The 23,203-nt window shown below is 35.9% G+C and overlaps 1 protein-coding gene across 4 annotated transcripts in view; it reads right to left on the bottom strand.

The window, feature by feature from the left end:
* Positions 1-2,221: 2,221 nt before the first annotated feature.
* IDE (insulin degrading enzyme) overlaps positions 2,222-23,203 on the bottom strand; it is a 65,428-nt gene continuing 44,446 nt past the window's right edge. For all 4 annotated transcript variants that reach the window (XM_068688093.1, XM_068688090.1, XM_068688091.1 and 1 more), the window contains exons 16-25: positions 21,554-21,664; positions 19,811-19,931; positions 16,662-16,753; positions 15,719-15,830; positions 14,526-14,693; positions 11,544-11,816; positions 9,090-9,151; positions 8,229-8,301; positions 6,154-6,221; positions 2,222-4,985 (exon numbers count right to left, since the gene is read on the bottom strand). In XM_068688093.1, coding sequence (XP_068544194.1) covers positions 4,890-4,985; positions 6,154-6,221; positions 8,229-8,301; positions 9,090-9,151; positions 11,544-11,816; positions 14,526-14,693; positions 15,719-15,830; positions 16,662-16,753; positions 19,811-19,931; positions 21,554-21,664 — 1,176 coding nt within the window. In that variant the 3' untranslated portion in view covers positions 2,222-4,889. The remainder of the gene's footprint in view (positions 4,986-6,153; positions 6,222-8,228; positions 8,302-9,089; positions 9,152-11,543; positions 11,817-14,525; positions 14,694-15,718; positions 15,831-16,661; positions 16,754-19,810; positions 19,932-21,553; positions 21,665-23,203) is intronic.

The following is a 23,203-nucleotide window of genomic DNA, read 5'->3' as shown; positions in this document are numbered from 1 at the left end:
TCACCTCCCAGGAGGCTAGTGCAGGCTGGGAACCCCCTTATTCCCTTCTGTTGAAACAGTTCTTTGTAGAGTGAGAACATGTGCATGCATGAGCCCACAGGTACCATGGGATGCCCACTTCTGCGTGCAGGTAAAGGGGAGGGGTGGAAGTCCTGAGTTCCAGCTGCTGCTCCAGTAAAAAGTTTACTTATCTGTAATGTACTACATTACATACAGTGGTGGCCACTAGAAAAGTACAGTTCTTTGCTCCCCTTCTTCAAAGAGAAGCCGAGCAGGCAGTGAAAAGCTGCAATGGAAATCTGAAGGAGAAGGAGGCATGTCTAACACACAGTAAGGTGGTGAGCATGGCAACTTGGATCCCTCCCACAGGAGTTTCCCCCTAACTAGTCCGGTCAGGTCCTTGCTCAAGGCAGCAGTAACCTGGGGTCCACCTAGAGGCGTGCATCTCTCTCCCCATGCATTGCATCAACAGTCCAAAAATCCAATTCAGAATTTTGCATTGCATCATAAAAGAGGGCGTCCTGAAAGTTAACAGCAGCAAATGTGCAGCACGGTGGTGCCTACATCCCATAATGTTTCAATTGTAGAAACAGTTAACGGCATTAAGGTGGCTTAAAAATATTAATTTAAGCAGCTATAAGTATTTTAAACCTTAAATTCTGTTTAGATGCTTGAGCTCAATTAAGTCGGTTTAATTATAACCATTCCCATTCCACTGGGTCTTTGGCCTTAAACACTCTTGCTTCTATTGATTCACAATTTGGGTTTCAGATCCTATTGACATTATATTCCACCAACAGCACTACACTACAACTTACATTTTTTGAATAGTAAGTAGACTCTGAAATGCTTCAGCACAATCTACGTATGCGAGGCTTCTTTTTAAATTATATGAAAGGTAAGAAAGGTGCCCGAGTCTCTGAGCTCTTCTCCCTTTAAAATAGTTCAGAGGTGGCCTGTATTGTGTAGCTTGCAGCAATAATATTAACAAAAATGAAAATCAGAAGAAAAAAAAATTAGAAATAAAGTATTTCAGAGTTGAATTTGAATATCAAATTAGCCATCAGCTCAAGGAAAGGATCCAAGCATCATTTTAGTCAACAATATCAGTTCAATGGTCAAATATTGAAAAAACATGGAAACACATATGAAGAAAGGCATAGAAGATAAAGATTTTTTACTTTACAGTGGAGATACAGCAAAAGCATACTAACCAGTTATACAGTAGGGAGAAGATGGGCTAGAATTCTGATCTTGTGTTAAAACAAAAGCTAGAAAATAATAAATGAAATTAAGAAGGTATGCAATGGTTTCTCCATACATTATGGTTACACTCTTGAATGATATAATGAACACATTATCAATAGGGGCTCTTCATACCCACCCACTTAAAACAACAGTCTGAAAAAATGATTTATTATGGCTAAAAGTGATGGTCTAGGTATATCTGGACAGTTCTTTTGTTGTTTTTTAGTTTTTGAAAAGATAAAAGAGCCCATGATTCAAGATTCGTACAAATTCCTGACAATAAGAGTGGAGAATCCTAATATTTGGGTCTAAGTAATTTTTTGGATGGGCTGAAAGCATTTTATTCCTCAGCTGAGATTGCCATTCACTCTTCCCAAGGCTGAGGACAAAACCTCTTTACCCTGCTAGTTATCAGACGTTAGGTTAAGGAGCCCCATCAGAACAGCAGAAGGGCATGCTGACTTGTATTTTTATGCTGTCACAATTCAGATTATTTACTGCTCTAACAATCACACTTCTTTCTAAGCTTTCTGAAAGCAATCCTGTGGTGTGCATAGAACAAAATGATCAGAGAGTTTAATTTCTCAAAAGCAACACTAGTGTAAAGCTGCACCAGCCAAAATTAAGTGTGTCTGCAGCAATGCTCTGAATTTACAATTTCAAATCTGATTATTAAAATCCTGTCTTGCGCAAATATTTCTACCTTTATAATATAAAGTTTTAATACACTCAGAGAGCAGCATAGGTGATCTACCTAAACAGTGTGGGATGACACATGGGAAGTCCCTCAAAGCTCCTTGGAAGTGAACAGGAACACTTCTCCACCAAGGCTATTCTGCCTAACCAGTCCAAGAACTGCATCACAGAAAATCACTATTAATATGTAGTAAAAAACACATGCAAGACTGACAGATGTAACATTACCAGTATGAAAACAATATATTAAAATGAAACAAATTAATAACTCCAAACATTAAATTCAGATTGTTTATTGTAAACAGAATAACGCTAGAACTCTGTCATACTGGCTGTGTCACATGCACCCAATTCCACATCAACTGCTTAAAATAGCACTTGCAAAAATTACAGTTATGTAATAATAACTTATGGTTTCTTACATAAACTAATTAACAAGCACTAAAATTGAATTACAGTGTATTCTAGGTAGTTTTTTATTGCTTGTAGACACTGCAGCTTTGGATCCATTAAAATGAATCCATTAGTATGCCTGAGTTTATCAAAATTTACTGCTATATCAAACTCAGAAACTGTAAAATGCTGGAGAACACTTAAAAGCAATTAGAAGTTGTTGCAAAACCACATGTGCTTCCACATCCAGTCACAGAACTTTACAATTTTACGTTTTTTCCTCTGAAAAACATGATTTGTTGTTTGTGATAAATACACTGCCATTCCAATTTATTTATAGAATTTGTTAAAATTAGAGTTCATAGTACTTCCATGAATATATATATTTTATTTTTTTTTTACACTCGATAGAAGCAATTTGATTTTATTCACCGTAAGAGCGGTCTGTTTAAATACCACTAAATCCCAAAATATATATATTTTTTAATAATATGTTGTCAAAACTTTTAATATATATAATACAAATATTTTTACTAAGAGAAAACTATAAACAAAAGCAAAATGCAGGAGGGTTAAAAAGTCCATTTTACATGAAGGAGCCATGAAAAACATGGTGAACAAAGACACCTGTACTATTTTTGCTGATACCATGTCTGATTTTTTTCCCCTCAGGCTACAAAAAATCCTTGTTAGCAGACATTCCTGGCAACAGGTTACATCACAAACTATCATCGGATTTATTAAAGGGATGTTGAAATATGTCCTGTTGACCTTTGAAACAACTTAAATACACTGCATTTACTCAGTTAATGCAGACTCAAATAAACACAACTTGAAGCCTTTATCCTGGCAAGCATGCATTTAACTGCCTCCAGAGCCAGTGTTAATACGAACATTAACTTGGTGACAAGAACACCCCTACTGAACACACCAGGTTCTGATGCACACATACATGACATACATTTCACATCAGTGCCTTAGTTTTAGGTACTTCTAATAGGAAGCAACTCTCAGTAACACCCAACAGCAAGGGTTTATATGAGCAGATTTTCTGTCTTCAGTGCTTTGCACACTCCATCCTGTCTGAATAGCTACAATCAATTTTATGCATTAAACATGTTAGAGAACTTAGCAAAATGCTACCTCATCTTTTTCAATTTGGGGAGTTTATCCTGATATGCTGTCTCAAGTGGCAGACCACTCTGCAATTCAGTAGACTTGGTGAAGATTAGACACTATGTATTGTTTTGACATTTCACTAAGTTATGGGGTATATATACAACAATCTCAGCACAATTCTTGATCCTTCTGGGTTTTGCACAGCCTTCTTTAAAGTAGGAAGGAACATTTTGTGATGTAACCTGAACCACACTCTGTGGTGCAGCAGTACTGCTAACACCATACTTTTATGTTTTTAAGTTAAGTTAAACGTTTTACGTTTTTAAGTTAAGTCAGCACCGTGCTCTTCAATGCCTTTTTGAAAGGGCAAAAAGGGCTCACACAGATGTATCATAAAAGCGAGGCATCTGGTTCATTACAGGGCCTATCTTTGATATTCATCTGTTCTTGAGTCAAGAACTGATTAATGCATGCTTAAAGTTATTTGCATTAGTAATACTTTGCTGGACTGAGACCTAGTATAACAAGTAAGGCAAAACATACTGACAGAGAACTCATGTAGTCTATGTGCAACTGAAAACAAAAAAATGACAACGAAGTATTTCATATACCATATGGAAACAATTCAGAATAACACTAAAGAATTAAACAGGATGTTGACAGTACCGAGACTAGGACAACACTTTTGTTAAAAAAAGTTGCACTATTAAAGTGTTTCCAGCATTTCACAACTTTGAATATAAAACGTCCCCAAATTTGTATAGAAAGATTAAAATCATGCTCATATCTTCAGTTATTCTCATTGAGACAATTCGTTCATTTATTACTGTGTTGTCAAATCCCCCCCCCTTTTTTTTCCACCAGTTTTCAGAAAAATTAAATAGAAAATATGTTGGTTGCATTAAGGATCAATTTAAAAAGTCTCATTCAACACTTCAAAAAAATGTGACACTTTCAACTTCTAAGAAAAATTGTTGACCCCATCCCAAAAAAAGCAGCTCCTTCTCACCCCCCTCCAATCCCCAATAAGATTATTATTGGGCTATTAAATGTTTTTTTTTTCAGGAACAATAAGGGTATTTCAAGCAATTGTTTGCTCCAGAGTCTAATTTTACCAAAATTAAAATTTGAAGGGGTATTCTATTTCAAAAATATACTGCATCTACAAGATTTTTTTTTATTGTTATTGATTCCGTTGATTTTGGTTTCCAACAGGTTGTCTGTAATATAAATGACACATGACCACAACTGATTTTTCTATACTCTCTATCCCTAACACACATCTAATGTCAAATGAACCAAGAAGGAATTTGGGACTTCCATAATGCACAAAACCATTTGTTCTAATAGTCTTTGATAATTTTGTTCATCATGAAGTCCCCTGAAACCATGTCAGTACTGATCATTTGCATTTCTTCATCCACTGGGGTTCTTCACAGTTTTGCAGCCATGAAATTGATATGTGGTTTCACCAGGGGAAAGAGTGGCAGACTGCGCTTGAACTCTGTCATATTTTCAATCACACTTGGCTGCAAAGAAGCGTATGCAAAAAAATTCTGCTCAATTATCTTTAATCAGAAGACTGAGAAATTCCTCACAACATTTTCTACAGCTACATATATATACACATCTTTCTTGTTCTCTTTTCTGCAATTTTAATGATTCACGGTTCATTATTACAGGATCTTCCCAAATAAAGTGTTATTACTTATGAAATATATGGTTTCATATTTACTCTGGGTAATTTAAAACAATAGCTATAATGCAGTAATTGCATTGTTAATAATGGCAGGTATTTTAGGAAATGCAGAGCTTGTCTTTTCATTTATGACCTCTACTTAAAACCATCCCAGCTCTCTGTTGAAAGTCACAGTTAAGACCATAAAAACAATAGCAATTCAATGAGCTATTATTTGTAGTTGCTGCAATAAAGTCACTTTTTAATATTTCAGTCATAATGGTGAATATAACCACATTTAATTCATATAGAAATTTCCACCCGTGGTGATTATTTCCTTATTTCACCTTTTATAAGCACTGAATAAGATCTACTACTGCATTGCAAAACGACAATTACCTACTGGGACAAACATTACCATCCTTCTTCAAGCAAATTCATTTGAGTCCAGTAATGGCCCAGTGTTATCACATCTACTCACACAAACAGCACCATGAAACCTGTAATACTTATATGGATAGAATTTGTCAAATTGTTCCATTCACAGGGTACACACTGATGGGAATGTGGAATGGGAATGCTGGAATTAAAATTCCAGCCTTTAAGAAAGTGACCAGATAGTTGGGTGTGTGGTTTTGTTTGTTTGTTTGTTTGTTTTTTAAACAGAACATAATTTTTTTGATGCATATTCATCCTTCTCCTGGTAGTTGATACATCCTAGTATTTTCAGATAATAACAATAACAATAATAATCTGTATTTCATTCCACCGGGTAGATACTCAGTAGAATTACCTACTTCTATTAGCTTTCATTTCAACGGAATAGAATGAGCAAAGAACAGCAGAGACTCTCAGAAAAAAAAAATAACTGTAGTTATGACAATGCATGTGTAGAAGAGCTAAACCATCAACTTGCTACAGTATAAATATCAAGTTTGTAATTCCTCCCTGTAACCTTAAACTGTAATGCTACACTTTAAAATACATCCTGGGATTTTTTTGGTGTGGTTTCTTTTTACCTGTGGTAGTGGTGGTGCTGGTGCCAGGTTCACATCATTTTGGCATGGAAACTCTCCAACAACAGGGCCTATTTAACATCATCAAAATTATTTTAGGAACATAATTCAACCAGTACCTTTTAAATAGCAAAGTGATTTCTGTTATAAGACCTACATAGATAAAAAGCACAAGTTAATAATTTTCAGGTATCTCTAGTGTAAGACTTCCTGAAGATTTTGCTTTTATAGTCCACAACCACCTTTAGAAATACAAGCAGATTAATCCATGACTTGACTTGAGAACATGTGCTCAGGCAGTGCCTTTTTTCCATTTTGCTTAAAAATACAGAGAATATAGAAATAAAAACTGCTTATCTACTGAACAATGAATACTTTAAACTCTTTTTCAGTAAAAATTGTGAATGCAAGCAGTACATGCAATACTGTAAATGCCAGCTGTATATGCAACAACAGCACATTGGTATTCCAACGACAGAATATTCCAGTAAGACATACTTCTGGAGGCTTGGGGATTACTCTGTGTACCAAACCCTCTTTAACAACCTGAAGTCTTCCTTGTCTGTCCCCATACATGCCGTAACTCCACTCCCCCCCTTGAACTTCTTGCATCCAAACTATCTGTCCCACGAACACATGGTCTTAAATTCCTCAAGCCTCCCTTGCACTATCCCCATACTCAAGTTTCAACCCCAACTTTTACCCTCATAGTTCAAGTGCTTTCCCCAGAAGAGATTTTAGGGGGAAATACTTCCCCCTAAAATCCCAGATCTCTGCACTATGCTTCCAGTTGTTTTCCTCTGCCAGGGGAAACGGTGTGTCTGTCTCCATGCAGGGTTCTCCTTCGGAAGATTTTTGGCCTCCAGTGCATTACTCTCTTGGGCTGTTGTGCTTTTTTCAAGAATGCACATTTGGACTTGCAGGAAATCCATCACAATCCCAATTTCTTTTTCATGGCAGAAAAGAGGTCACTTGACAGTTTAAATGTTTTAGGAGTAGAGGAATACATGGACAGAAGCAAGAATACCTTGCTATAATCACTGAAAGAGTTACCAGATGTTAGGCTGCTCCCATGCTTCCCTTGGCTTGGGAAGGTACTGTTCCAAGCAAATAAAAAACCTTTTGGCAATATAGTTACTTTCTTTTAAAAAACTTCAGAGTCTTTAGTCCATCAAAGTATTAGAGCCAATTCTATTTAGTAATGATTAACCATGAAAATTGGAAAGATACTTTGAAGCAAGTCTTCCTTAGCTATAGAAATATGATTTCATGGTATCACAAAAATCATTGTGAGACTGGAGGGAGTTACGTAACATGAACACAGCCATCTGCTTCCTTCTGTTCTACAGACAAACTTTTAATGTCTTTGGTTTGCAACCAGTTACATGCTGGAAGTATAAACTGGTGAAGAATACACAGAAAACAACATAAGCTTTTCCTCTCAGTTTATTTATTTATTAACTAGAAACACTTCTAACCTTTTCCTCCTTGAATTCTAAAATTTAATGACAGTCTACAATGCATAACTAATCTAGACTATTTGAAAATAAAACCTACACTTATATATTCTCAAGTTATATCAAATATAACATTTTATGTTCCCACTGTGTTTCTCTCTCTCTTTTTTTTTTTTTTTTTTTTTTTTTTTTTTTTTTTTGAGGGTACTTGAATAGTAAGTTGCGGATATCCATTGCTTGTAAAGAAAGCATTCTACTGATAATTGTAAATCCTAATTTTGTTTTAGGATTTTTTGTTTTGTTCCCAGTAGAAGTATCATGGAGTTTTATACTTATATTAAAATATTCTGCTTTGTAAAGAAGTGCTATTTAATGATATACTGTTTTGTATCAACATACTTCAGAATGGCTGAAGAACTTGGCCACAAATGTCAATTACAAAATTTGAAGAACCCCTGTGAAGAAAATCTATAGAAGAAAACGTATGATTCTCTGCAAGGTATATGCTCTCCAGAACTGGATTTTTCCTGTTGTGTTTCTATTTCATACAACAAGGTCGTCTTTAACTATGACTTTCTCAAACAATAATTGATTAAATACTATTTTCAGCACAATACTTACAGGAATCCATTTCCCTTGCAAGGACGTGTACTGATACCTTGTGTCTTCTGGGAGCATCTACTGCCAACAGCACCTGTAGTAAACAACATCAATTCTTTCAGGTGTGGAAACTATCACTCAGAGATTGTATTTATAAAATGACACCATGTGTATTCTAAGTTTTCAAATGATGGTGAATTTTGAGATGTTCCTTAAAATATAATGAAAAGTTATGCACAGAGTGCCTTGAATAATTTTAGAACCAAGCTGTTTACAAACTTCACGTCCTACCCAGGGACTCAAAAACAAAACAAAACAAAAAATAACCAAACAAAAACAAAGCAAAACAAACAAAAAAAGAAGTAATAGAAATTCAGCTATTAGATTAGCTATCATAGTAGCAGAAATACAACCTAAAACCCTAGCAACTTCCTAGAAGTACAGCACCATGAACCTGATTATTAAACTCACTTGGACTAGCTCACTAATCTAGCCAGTTACTTTTACTCTGGAATACTGGATGATCGTGTATTGAGCACTAGAGTATACAATTTTTATTTTTAAGCATAGATTTCTACAAAGTGTGCATATTTGTTCAAGTTATTACTTACTACACAACAGCCATTGAAATTCCATTCTCTAAGTTTATTTGTTGTGTATCTTCACCCATGCTACCACACTACGTAAAAAACAACGTTAGGGTTCACTGTGCCATTTAAGAAATGATCAGTTTTAAGCAATAAGATTGAAACTCCAATACAAATAGAAGATATCATAAGAACAACCCTGGCTAGTGAAAAGGATAAACAAAGATTACAAAAGAGAAACAATTTTCAAAGACATCTCTTTCCAAATAACGTTTCAACTACATGACTAACTTACCTTGTAGAACTGTATGATATCATCCTTGGTCAGGGTCTTTAGATAAGCCACTTCAATGTTATCTGCACAACAATAGTAAAAATTAGAGTAAGTCTGCAAATCATAGCTGGTTATTAACACACTATTTATTCAAAGTATTTTTCTTTCAAATTCAGATGCTGCAATTGACTGCAAGTGATATGCTTTTCATTCTTAACTTACAAGCCAACACTTGTACCACTAAAAGTGTCATTGAAAGCCTGGAACAAAATTACACTTCAGTAAGTCCATTTGATTGGACTTAATAAAAAAATGCACATTCGAAGAATGCTGATTGCACTGTATGCTACTCAGTAGCTAAAAAGATATGTGTACTTCCCACCATCATCTTCAAAAATGTTACATATTTCTAATGCAGATTGATTATAGAAAGCCTTTATACACAGTTAGGAAAGATGACAAATATTTTAACATAAATGTAAGGAACGCTAACTGCTTACATCATACCCATTAAGGAAAAATCACCTTTCATATATTTGGGCCGTGTCTCAGTAACTATGTCACTTTACATAAATTAAATTATAATAAACTCATAACGTAGTATCATTGATAAGTATGAATGTTTTTATTGTAGGTATGCTTGCTTTTCTTAGGGTTAGAAGGGAGATCAAGAAAAATGTGTGCAAAAGTACAAATATGCAACTAAAAATAGTTCATATTAAATTCCACAGGGAGGGAATTCAAAAATCAACAAAAAAGTTCAGAAAAATCACATGATATTTGAGAGTAAATTTTTAGATGTGTGATGTAAAACAGTAGAAGTAATAATAACAAAAATGTAAAAACCTGAAAAAAGCACTTTACTTCTTAGGGCTGGAATATAAATTTCTGATTTGACAAATCTAGTCACATTAGAATAATTTAATGGAACAGAATTACTAGTGGGTAGAAGGGAATTAAAGATATGAAACTCAAGGGAAATAGTAAGTTCAGTGGGAGTTAGTTATGAAAGCTATGGCTACAGCTAAGCAGTAAGAAATTCTAGAGAGAGACGAACGATACAAGTATGATAAATACAGAGAGACTTAAGGCAGAGAAAACACAAACTTATCAGAAACAAGTACTTCAGGTGTTAAAATTTTCACACCACTCCTCATACTCAGGCATGAAATCTTGTCAATAGCCCTCATACTCTCAAGACCAAGCTAGGTGACAATTCAAAATTCTTCATTATTAAAACAGTTCAGTAGCTCTACAAAAAAACTGTATTTACTACAAAAACCTGATATTCTGCATGTAAAGCAAAATCAAAATCAAAGCATACACAGTGACTTTTACGTAGTTAGCATTATGCATGGGAGATTGAAAATTACAGCTTTAAGAGTTGAGACATGAAAATGTGATGAAAAGCTGATCTACACCTTTTTTTTGTTAGAAACTAAAACATATTTAAGTATTACATTCTCTTTCTTCAAAGAAGTCTATTTTTAAGAAGTAAATAATGAACACAATAAAAACTAGTCTTAAAATTCTTACCCTTACCTTTTAGGGAAAAAAAGAGCCTACCTTTATCGTTAAAATCAAGTTAGTTTTGTTTCAAAAGGTATTATTTAGTGATATGAAATAAAAGCTAACTCAGAATCTTATTTACATACCTCAGTATTTTGGATTTTAAATCTTTCCAACACAGATGAAAAGGGGAAAATAAAGCTTCAATAGTATGAAGGAGCACAATTTTAGGCTATCAGCCTAACTGTCCATTTTCAGTAATATCAGTAGAAGTTGGATCTCAGTCTTCTACAAGCTTATCATCTTCAAAGCATCGTGGCTTAAAAATATTTCAAAACTCACATTTCTTTTAGGCCTACTTTAAGCTGAGACAGGTCATGTGTTAGTTAAGATGCCTGCTGTTGCCTCTGCCATTGTTTTCATTTCGCTCCCACAACACAACAGCACAATGGAAACAGGAATTGGATTCATGGTAATGCCTGTGCTGTCAGGAACGTCAAAGAGCATTTGAATGCATCTCAGTCAAGTATTAGGCACACATGTAAAAAAGACATCTGTCTGAACTGCACAGACCAAGATTTAAGCTTAGACAACACCAACACTTACATCCAAACCACTTCCAGTGTTTGACCTATTCTACGTCTCACTGAGCCTTAAAGGAAAGGACGCAAGGACAATGAAGCACTCACCACCCCCTGTCATGTGGGGAACATCAGTGAACAGGTTTATCCTCTATTAGTAACAACACCTACAGCAGAGAGACCATGGGCTGCAAAAATGAGGTCTTTTCTCAGGGCAGAATGAAGAAATGCAATTTATAGGACTGAAACCACAAGAAGTGTATGAAATTAAACACCAGCTATGTAAAAGTTTAAGCTGTTCCCAAATGAACATGCTCACATTCAACAGTTACAAACGTAGCCAGAGTATAGCATTCATCTTTAAAGGAATTATAGTTTTTCTTACCTCTGTCGAAGTTATACTGCTGAGAAATTATTTCTCCCCAATATTTAGCACATTCTGCAGACAGCTTCTTTGGTTTGTCTAGACGACGAATTGCTAAAGCTTGGATGTGTTTTTGGAAGGCCTCTTCTGACATATCTTCTATGCATTTCTCCATAGTCTTTAAGAATGCTTCCACTCTGCTTTCTAAATAGTGTGGTGGCTTTTCAGATTGGATAATAAATCGCAGTCCTTGTATGCCATTTGCCCTACGCGGACCACTGAACACAATGTAACCTTGGAAAAACAAACAGTGACAAATTTAAAGAAATCCTCTGTTCCAGCATTAAGTTTGATAAACATGGCAAATTTGAAAGGGTTGCAATTTAATGCTACATCTAATTCTGTATCATGAATACCGGTTTTCAAAATATGTCACTGTACTTTTTAAAACATCTTTATTTCACTGAGCTATCAGTTCAGGGGAGGGGTGAGAAGGAGATGAGGCAGACCAAGAAAAAACAAAAGCAACTGTCATTAGGATTAGGTAAGCAGAAATCAGGCTGTACTTTAGCACTTGATCAGACTCAACAACAGGAACTTAGTATTTTTCCATAAAGACTAATGTGAATTCACTTTGCTGCAATGTAAGAGATTTATTTCTTATCTTATCAATTAGATACAAAGGAAATATTTTCCCTTCATTTTTTGCAGCTTTTGATTATCTAAATACCTAAGATTTTCTTCCGTCTTCTTCCCCTTTTTATAATAAACCTGTCACATTTCAGTCTTTTAAATGTCATTTTATGGCTTCCTAATTGTTCCTTGATGCTGTTCTTTGTGTCAGAACTGGACATAGTATTTTAAAATTCTTGAACAACACAGAAATATTATTGCGTGTTCATCTTGGAAGCTTCCCTTTATATATCCCAGTGTTTCTTTTAGACAGCAACTTGACAATGTTCATTTATGTTCTACTTCTGACCCACAGTAATCTAGTGATTGTTTTCTACAGAACTGCTACCTAGCCAATTGCTTCAATCTTGTGTCTGTGCCGTTGATTATTCCTGCCAAATCGTTCCTACCAAATAGCATCTTATCTGTATTCAAGTCATGTTTCCAGAATGTCAAACTAATTTTGAATTCTAATTCTGTCTTCCCACACACTTGCAGCCTCTCCCAGCTTAGTATTATCTGAAGATTTAGGAAGTATATTCAGTCTTCTATCATCTAGAGAGTTGAAGAAAATACTAAATAGCATTGGATGAGAATAGAGAATGACATTTTTCTAATGAACTATTCTTATTTGTTCTCCAGTCATAACTTTCCATCCAAATGTGTAGCATTTACATTTAGGCTCTCTCTGTAGCTTGTTTGAGAATGTTACGTGCCTTTCATACTATCAAGATGAGACCCGTGACATCGCCATTTTCATCCAGCCAGCGACATACCATATAAAAAAAAGGTTACTTTGACATGAGTTTGCCTAGTAATTGTTTCTCAGTTGTCTCCTATGAGTTTATAACTGCTTTGGTAACATACGACTTTCTTCCCCAGGAATTAGAATGAAGTTAATTGATCTACAATTTCCATTCTCTTCTCTCTTTTGTTTTAAAAAGAATGGCATAGCACTTACCCTTCTGATTTTTCCAGTACCACACCTACCATCTGAAAATTCTCCGTTGTAAGATTTCTAGTTCCAGTTTCCCAGCATTTTGCTTTTGAAATGTAGAGTTCTTCATGCCTGATCTCTTTAAAATTTACTCCTTTTCCCTTTGTCTTTCTTGTATTTCTCAAGTATTCATTGAATGAGTCCTTGTTACTACTTCTATTGTTTAACAGACTGCTAACTCTTGAAATTCTTTTCCCCCTAGCTTTCTCAGAGATCTTACTAACAATTCCATTGAGCTTACTGAATTTTGCTGGCATTTTGGCTATCTTCCCTCCTGAGTCTTGTGAACTCTACTATTTGGTAGTCACACCATACAGGTTGCCGTATTGACATAATCACACAGTTCTTCCTCACTGCTTTTCCTCACTGGTTTTCCCCACCTCCTCTTTAGCAGTTACCTCCAGGTTCTGTGAGAAACCTGCCACCAACACATTCCAAAAACCAGCTAAGCAACCTGGGTCCTGCACTATTTTCAACAGGTATCTAACTAGATCAATGTGATGTGTCTGGTTCTGCTTACAAGAAGTCTAATCTTGCCTGATCTCCCCGGTAATTCAGAATGCTGTAATGATACTGATGTTATTTTTCCATTCAGTCATCATACTGAGACATTCCTCTGCCTCTCATCTTTGGAAAAATAAAATAATGATAATAATAAAAAAGCAACTGTACTACTTACATGTATTTCAATCATGCAAACTTATGTAAAATGCTTGTCTCCCCTTGTTATCCTAACTGGAATAAACTTAGCAGTTTTCAGTCTTACTGGTTCAGGTAATGATTATTTGTACTTACTAGTAAATAGCTGTATTCTTACAATGCATTCAGGATTTCATCAGTATTGCAGCTTAACATTACCAATGCAGTAGTATTCCTAAGCTAAGGCTTACGACTCCTCAACTAAAGCTCATGAATCCTCAATCAAGTCTGGAAGTGAGATCATGAGCAGAAAAGACCAAATTGCTGCTGATTCTCTAAGAAGACATAAAATTTACAAAACTGATCTGATTTCTTCTTGGTAAAAATTCTCCTAAACCTCTATTTGGTGTAAAACAAAACAACACAACAACAAAACACATTTCTGCACATCGATTTTTTTTTTAACTAAAGATTATTTCAGACTTTAAAAATTTGGCTTACTTCTCCTCAATTAAGAATATGTGCACAGTGACATTCCTTTGAATCATCAGCAGTTAAAATGATTTGCATTTACTATGTGTCCTTTAAATGGCATTCACTAAGCAGGGAAAGAACACCTCATCATGACTCATGTAATTGTGTGAACGTGTGCGTATGTGTCTATACAGACAAATAATCACTATGAGAAAACTTACCTAATTGTTCCTTGGTGCGCAGAGTATTGAAGCATGGTTCTGAGATAATCTGACAAAAGAGCTCCAAAAACATATTCTCAGAAGTGCTCTGCATATCTGTCTGGTAATATATTTCAATGCCACAATTGTTATGAACTTCATTTCTCTGTTGATATACAAACCACCCTCCTAAAAGACAAAGTTAAAACAGTTAAGTTCACAAAGGCATACATTCTTATTGTCCAGAATTAAAAAGGTAGTGGAAATTCCACTTTAAAAGTCTTAATCGTTTTGTTAAAATTCCATTTCATGAGTGATCAACCATTAACAGATCAAGCAAGCTTTTTATGAAACAGACAAAAAAATGATTATTTTAACATATCAAAATGTCGTAGCCTAAGCGTATCAGCAAGTGAATTGAAACTTGTCTCCATTCTCCTCAAGCAAATACTGTTGGAACTGGAATGGAATTCTGTAAATTCTGTATGACATCACATGTATACAGTTTCTAAAGACAATTTGTCAGAAGCATTTCTGAACATAAAAAAAAATAGCACTTAACACCAATAGCTTCTTTGGCATATAGTAGTTTCCAGAGGCTGCTGATCAGCTACAGTAATTGGGCCTGGCTGTGTAGCCCAAAATGTCATCAGTCCTTTATAACTCCCAGGATTCTTTGAATCTGACTTCTAAGACATAAGATTTTTTGCACAATAAAAATAAAATCATAAAAGCACTATGAAACCAAAAGAAATTATATCACAAAAAGTTTTCTGAGTAATCGCTTTTTCCCCCTCAATTAACAAGAGGTTTTTGGACAATCCTCCACTGAATATTCAATTAATACTCAGAACTGCTCAAAGAGTGACACTTATTCAAATATGTATACTACGTGTAGCAAAGAACGGGACAGGGTTCCTGTCTCCATAAATCATACAGAGTGAATAAGGAATGAAGGCCAACTTATGCACATACATTAAAAATGACATCAAATTCATTTTCAAGTATGACAGGAAAAAGTCATAAATTCATGTGTAATTTTACATAACAAAACCACAATTTGCTAAATTTGCAGTTTAAAGTAATTTGAAGTAAATCTGACTTTGAAACGAACTCCAAGAAACAGAGTACTATTGATCTTAAAATGCCATTAGCAGACAGAAAATCTTGGTTTAACGTGCATTAAAGATTTATAAGTAAAACATTTAACTTACTGTCAGGAAGTTGCACTTCCCTGTATCTCACTAGCTGACTGGGAAGGAGTGGCTTTGTATGAGCGTGCTCTATGAGAGTGTCCTCAACCATCTGCATAATTCCTAATGCAGCCTGGAAGAAAAAAACGTAAGAACTGACTTTCATATACAGGTGTATAAGAAATTAAGAAGGAATACAAGCTTCACTACCCCCTCCACTTTCCTTATTATACTACATGCTCTATACATTCAGCAGTCACGAGCAGTGTTTTATAACATCTCCTGCCAGTAAAATGTCCCAGAGCTAATATAATATTTTGACAGGAATACTGCTATACCAGCTTTCCAAAGACAGAATGCAAAAACATCATGTTTTAAATACAAGAAAGGTATTGAATTTTGTTTTTATACATATATTCAAATATTTTATTAAATTTCCTACACAAGTACATGCTATAACTACTTTAACTGAAGACAGAACTAACATTTTCTGTTTTTTACTCCCAAAGAAACAAGTGAAAGTTGAGGATTGTTTTTTTATGGACCACCATTCCTGTTCGGCTTTGTCCAAAGCAAATCATTTTGCAGGATCTTGGATTGTTAAAGCTTTGTTAGTTAGCCTGATTCTTTTAAATAGAATAGCAGGATCTGTAGCACATCATTCCTTACACAGCTTGATCACATTACAGCAAAGACATGCAACAGAGACTTCAAAATATTTAGATCATAAGCTGTTTTTTATTAAATTTCCAAGAGCAACACAAGGGCAGTACTTAGCCTAATAAATCTAAAGTGGAAAAAATGACACTGTGATAGTAAAGATAAAAAAAGATAATAATAAAGTCAAATTATGAAATTACATTTGGAAAAGCTGCATTAAGATCTAAGAAAGTTAAACTAGCCTTCAATTTTTAACACTGCTTTTAACTAAAAACTGTGTTATTATAGAAAGTATCACACCAACCTGTTTTGTTATATTGCCATGGAGAAGAGCTTCGATGTGTAACCGTGACAACAACTGAGATATAAAGGCCTTCAGGCGGGGAAGAGTGACATCTAGAATAGATATTAACACAGTTAAATCGATGATATACATTTTTACATTAGGAAGTATCTAAGTCATTATTAGGTAAGGTATACTTCTTGGAAGAAGAGAAAGTCATCATCATAAAAAAAGTGAATCTCTACTTAAAAATGCAACATTTGAAAGTTTCCAGGTCTAAACAGCAACACTCATCATATAGCTTGCTTTGCTTAGAATTCAAATATCGTCTGACCCAGATTCCAAAAAGAGAAGGAAAAAAAGGCTTCTTAAGCCTTCTTTCCAATTATTCTGAGCAAACATTCCCTCTCCAGAGGGAATAGTTGCAGTCATTCAAATGGTGTTCCAAGATAAAGCCTTAGATATTAACTAAACAAGAAGCATGCAGTTTATCATGCTCAATAAACACATTTTACATCTATCACCTTGAATTAAAAAAACTCAACTGAAATATGGTGTTTTGACAATATCCTTGCAACAAACAATATACACGAAAAACATTTTTGCAATATTTCTCAGAGCACATACACACATTCTAGGTTAGCCTACCTTTGTAAAGCAGTTTTCATATATAAAGCATAGTTTAAAATACAGAATCAACAGAATAATAAATGAGGGATGGTTAAATGGACAGGGGTGTTCATCCTGAAGTCAATAGATTCATTGTTAATTCCCTGATTCCACATGAATTCCTACTTCTTTTTGATTTTAAACATTACAAGACCTTCGGAAAAGAAAATGGTCCTTTTACTGCTGCGTAATCCTCATCTTAATTTTTGTTTCTAAAACTGCTTATTAATAGTGCAAAAGATTGGGGCTGCTGTAGTGGGTTTACCTGGCAAGGTTTTGGTAACAGGGGGCCATAGGGATGGTTTCTGTGAGAAGGATCTAGAAGCTGCCCCATATTTGGTGAGGGCCCCATTGTTGACCTGAGCTGAGCCAATAAGCAATGTTGTTTTGCACCTCAGTGAGAGCATATTTAAGACAGGGAAAAAAATGCTGCGCCACATAGCAGCTGGGAGAGCAAGAGGAGTGAGGAACGGCCTTGCAGGCGCCCAGGTCAGTGCAGAAGGAGGGGGAGAGGTGCTCCAGGCACCGGAGCAGAAGTCCCCTGCAGCCTGTGGTGAGGACCATGGTGAAGCAGGATGTCCCCCTGCAGCCCATGGAGTACCACGGTGGAGCAGGGTTCCACGCTGCAGCCCGTGGAGGAAAGCATGGTGGAGCAGGTGGCCCTGCACCAACGGAGGCTGCCACCTGTGGAAAACCCCTGCCCAAGCAGATTCTGGGCCAGACCTGTAGCCCGTGGAGAGGAGACCACGCAGGAGCAGGTGACCTGGCAGGAGCTGCTGCCCGTAGGGGAGCCAGGTTGGAGCAGTTTGCTCCTGAGGGATGGACCCCGTGGTACGGACCCATATCTGGAGCAGTTCTGGAACAACTGCTGCCTGTGGGAAGCCCACGCCGGATCAGTTCATCAAGGACTGCATCCCGTGGGTGGGACCCCACAGCACAGGGGACGAGAGTGACCGAGAAGGAGCGGCAGAGAAGAAGTGCTGTAGACTGACCATAACCCCCATTCCCCCGCGCCACTCGGGGGGAGGAGGTGGAAGAGGGTGGATGGGGGGAGAAGGTGCTTTTGGTTTCTCTCCTTTGTTTCTCACTTCTGTAGCTTGTTAGTAATAAGCAATAAATCTTACTATCTCCTTATACTGAGTCTGTTTTGCCCGTTACAATAATTACTGCGTGATTTTCTCATCCTTATCTCAACCTTTGAGCCCTTTTCACATATTTTCTCCCCATTCCTCTTTGAGGAGGGGGAGTGAGAGAGCGGCTGTGGTGGAGCTCGGTTGCCCACTCGAGCGGAACCACGACAGTTGCACTGAGAGAAGATGAGAGGAAAATAATTCATGCTTCAACTCCTTGTATTTCAAGCAGATTTCCAGCAATGCTAAGTAGACAGCATTCCATTCCAGCATTCCGTTTTAAACCATTCTGATGCTAAGTAGAATAAAATTAATTTTATAAAGACAACTTACACAAGGAACAGAACATTTGTTTTTGAAATGGGGCTGTTATTAAGATGAATCTACTGCCATGAAACTCAGCATTAGTTTTGTCGCTGACTGGCAGCACTGGCACAACTGCTAATCTTTAAGATATCTGCAATCATTCAGGAGACCATACAGCTAAACATTTATATTTTTGTCCTGGAGCACTCCTGTGGAAAAACTCATACACCTCTGTGCAGCTGGCTTCGGGCATCTGATGAAGCAATGCTCAGCATCAGAACTTTAAACACACTATGATACATGTCAGTCAGACAATTAAGTATGTGTATTCTGAATCCACCCCCTCAAATAAAAACCAAAGTCAGATATTCTTCTTGAAAAGAACGTTTCAGTGTATTCTAAGGAGATATTACAAAATATTTTGCAACCTATCCCAGTAACAGCCTTTAGTTATAACACAGTAAGATAGAGATAGGGAAGAGTTCTTCAGCAAATACCAAAATCAATTAAATCTCTTAATTTAAAATCCCCAAACCACAGGGCACCTCTTTCTTAAGAACCAGTCTTCTTTATAATCTTTATTTTCTACAGAAACTGAACTTAGGATCCGTGGACAATGCAAAACACAAAACAGTATGCATGTTGCAAAGTACAATGCAGATACACTTCAAAGTGTCTGCAAACGTCAGCTGGAGTCCTGGAAAATTTAGTTTTGGTTTAAGCACTGGTGTCACTATACCCAGGCTTCACGTCCACAAAGCCATTAAAGTTTTCAGCAACTTGCTTCCCTAGCACTGGCAGGAAGTTGCATTAGATTGATGGCAGGGCCAGATCAAGTTGAGTCTATACCTTTGTACAGCCCTTTGTCTGAACTATTCAACTTTCTAGAAACTGGAGGACAAGTGTAGAGGCATCAACACCCAGAAGAGTCAGCACAGGTCTGGCACTGCAGAAGCTCACTTAAATAGTGGGCAGAGTTCAAAATAGGTACCTTCATTAGTTATAAGACATTTTCCATTAAAAAAAAATGAAAAAGAATAAACTTTAAAATTAGCAAAACATTACCATCAAGAGCTTCTTTTAATTCATCTTTGGTCCAAGCAACTTCTGTCATCAGGAGTCTGAGATAATACATCGCATGCTGGTGAGGCTGTTCAGCCCTGAAGTTGTTAAGCGATCTCATGTACTGAAACAAAATTGAGTTCAAATTATAAACCTCCATAACTGAACATGAAATATTAACCCTCTACTCTCAACTTTGTGTACCATCAAAAAGGTCCGTTACAAATGCCAAGAACGTTCTCCTAGATCAATTCAAAAGCCATGTTAAGCCAAATCATCTTAGTAGTAACGTGGGCTTGCGAGGCTATGGATTAAGTAATTACCATTAAGGTTGTTTAAATGAGAATGAAACCAAATTTCTCCATAAAATTAATGGCTGAACGTTAAGTGATTGTAGACAGAGCCTAATTAAAGTATGATAGATCAAGTGGCAGTAACCAGAAAACATGCATACTATGACGACTGTCCACGGAAAAGTAGAACTTGGCTAATAGAAAATATGTTTTTCTCCCAGTTAATTTCTAACTATTTCAGCCTAGGGAAAATACAGAATCATCTGAGAAATTTTTTGCGTTCTTAGCTTGAATAAAGGAAGTATGAGAGTATGAGCTCTCTTTGGAGAGAAGGAACCCCTTCCTAGTCCAGATGCACCTTTCCAAAATAAAGAAACCCTTTTTTCTCTACAGGAAGAATTGGAAGTGCGAACTAGTAGTTTCATTAAGTTGGAATCTCCTGGATCTACAGATATGCTAATTAGCACATCATATCCACTACAAGACAAAAGTAACTCATTTAAGATCCTATGGGTAAGAAATAAGCAGCATGAAGTTGCTCAGGATGCATCCCTCTGTTTCAAACAGAAGCACTCAGTTACTTCCCTAATCTGCAGGCGTAAATACGTGGGGAAAACTTGCTATTTCCACAACTGATTTGATTTTTTTTTTCTAATTTTGTCATTATTTTATATACAGAAATGGTCTATGTAATAAAATTATTACGTAGATATGTATGATTACATAGCATGCATACTGTATTATGCATGCTTTGTCATTTCACAGAGGCAAAGCTTAAGCGAACTGTAAAGACAAAGAGGGGAAAACATCTCAAATGAAAATTACCCCAAACAGATCACTCACAGACTTGTGCTTTTTTTTTTTTCCATTTGTTTTTGCTTTTGTTTGTTGTCATTTAGTGGGTTGCTTTGTTTTACCTTTATATTTGTCACACCTAGGTAAAACTTTCTAACTTATATTCCATATATACAGATAAATCACTACATTTAAGAATTAGATATGTAGAACTCATTATGTACATAAACAACTGGTTACTTCTGCACCAAATGATCTTGGCCCAGGAACAGAGGTCCCCTTCACCTCTGGGGAGAAGAAATGTTGCTTTCCCCCTTCATCCTATGTGCCTAGATCCCACTAGGGCCTTTCCAAATTGTAAGACAGGATATAAGATTTTTCCTTTTCCCCTTCTTGATTTCTACTCACATCAAAGCAAGTTGCAATCCCTTAGTCAATCATTAAGACTGACCAACTGAGAGAAGATTCCAGGGCCAATTATTTTAACCAAAGAATTTCATATTGACACTCTGGGGAACTCAGCCACAAAAAAAAAAAATGTTCACAGCCCCAGTGAGGCAGAATGTCACTCTGAAGTTGCATGGATAATTAGCTCTCAAGATTTCACTTCAAGTCAATTTTAAATTACTTTAAAATTTCAACTTTTCACATAGCTTACCGCTTCCTTGATAATTTCAAATCTTTTTTCATCAATCTCAAAAGTAGCCATTTTCTCTATGATCTTCTTGAGCAAGATATGTTGCTTGTCATTATAACCTTTTACAGAAAGCTATGGAAAAAGTGCATAATTTGCTTTAAGTACAGAAGATGAAGTAAGAACAAAACAATTACCATAATTCACATAATTCAATGAACAATAAATTTTTCAATCTAAATTCAGTGTTACTCAACATTAATTTATACTACATTAAAATTCCTCTACCGAAAGATAACCAATTGATGAATAAAATATTGCGTATTTACCCAAGAGTAATGAACGCAGAGAATTAATGTAAATTCATACTAGTTTAACTAAGTTGTACTCAGAGCACAGATTCTTAACATTTTTAAGTATTGAGTTCATTCAGTAAACAATATGTTTGGAGTACTGAAATGGTTTTACTCTAGGTTTCACATTTTAATAATGGAACTAAAGTCACAGTCCTCTTAAATATTACCTCCAATTTACTTTTAACTGTTTCATACTTATCTTGTTGAATAAAAATATATTTTATGCAAGTGTAAGTAAGCAATAGTATGAGAAAAGGGGTACTGCCAACTTCTACACAATTTATAATAGAGGATGGTGCTGCACTGAAACACCCAGCTAGTTAGTCTACAATCTTAGAGACACCAATCTGATCACGCAGATTTTATGGAACGCATACATCAAGTAAGCTAGATCATTAAAACACAAAACAAACCATAAAACAACAATACATATGCTATATGATTGCATCATAGGCATAGAACGTTTTGCCCAATGAAAAATAGCATCCAAAGGCCTTTCAGGGGGAAAAAAAATCTTGAAAACTTGGTATGTAGGTGAAACAATAGGATTAGTGCAGTTTCTTTATCAGGATAAAACTAAATTTTAGGGCACAAAACAATATGTAGATCAATTTTTGCTTTACCCTAGGAAGAAGTTTTTTCTTCTACAGTTACTGAAACATATCTAAACAATGAATTTAAAGAAGGAGATATATTAAATGGATTTATGGCAAAAGGTTGACACCCTAGATTAGCAGAACAGATTAGCAGAAGAACCCAGTTTTTTAAACATGTAGGTGAATATTCTTAGTAAAGCTAGTTACTATCCTTGCTTAAAGTATCAGCACTATACAGTTATTAAACATAAAAAAAAAATCTACAATGTAGTAAAGAGTATTAGAATTGCCCAGATATCAAAACAGAGTAACCTGATTTTACATGAAAATATAATCTTTACAATAGAGGAATATGAACTTCCTGGAAGAAACAGCTAATATTTAAAATAACTCTAAAATTTTGAACTGTGACTAGAAATGAGGAAGAATTACCCCCACCTCACACCACTAACCATGGAAACTTCAGCAAGCTTTCAGACTGAGAACAGATAACCAAGTCCTCAGTCAGTTAAGTGAATGAACATTGCTTGCAGCTACCTGCAGTTCGGCGAGACCCTCTGGCCCCATTTTTTTGAGACAGGAGAGTTTGATTAGGTATAGGGTGATGTTTTGCCCTTTTTCTAGTAGGGTTTTGGAGCAGAATCGGTGGACCAGGGGGTTAAAGTACCCTAATAAGGGGAGAAGTTTATGAGGTGGTTTGGTTTGGGGTGGGTGAGGGTGTG

Source organism: Anas acuta, chromosome 7 (assembly GCF_963932015.1).
Source record: "Anas acuta chromosome 7, bAnaAcu1.1, whole genome shotgun sequence".
Classification (NCBI taxonomy): domain Eukaryota; kingdom Metazoa; phylum Chordata; class Aves; order Anseriformes; family Anatidae; genus Anas; species Anas acuta.
The sequence above is the reverse complement of the archived record's forward strand: the minus strand, read 5'-3'. Positions and strand labels throughout refer to the sequence as shown.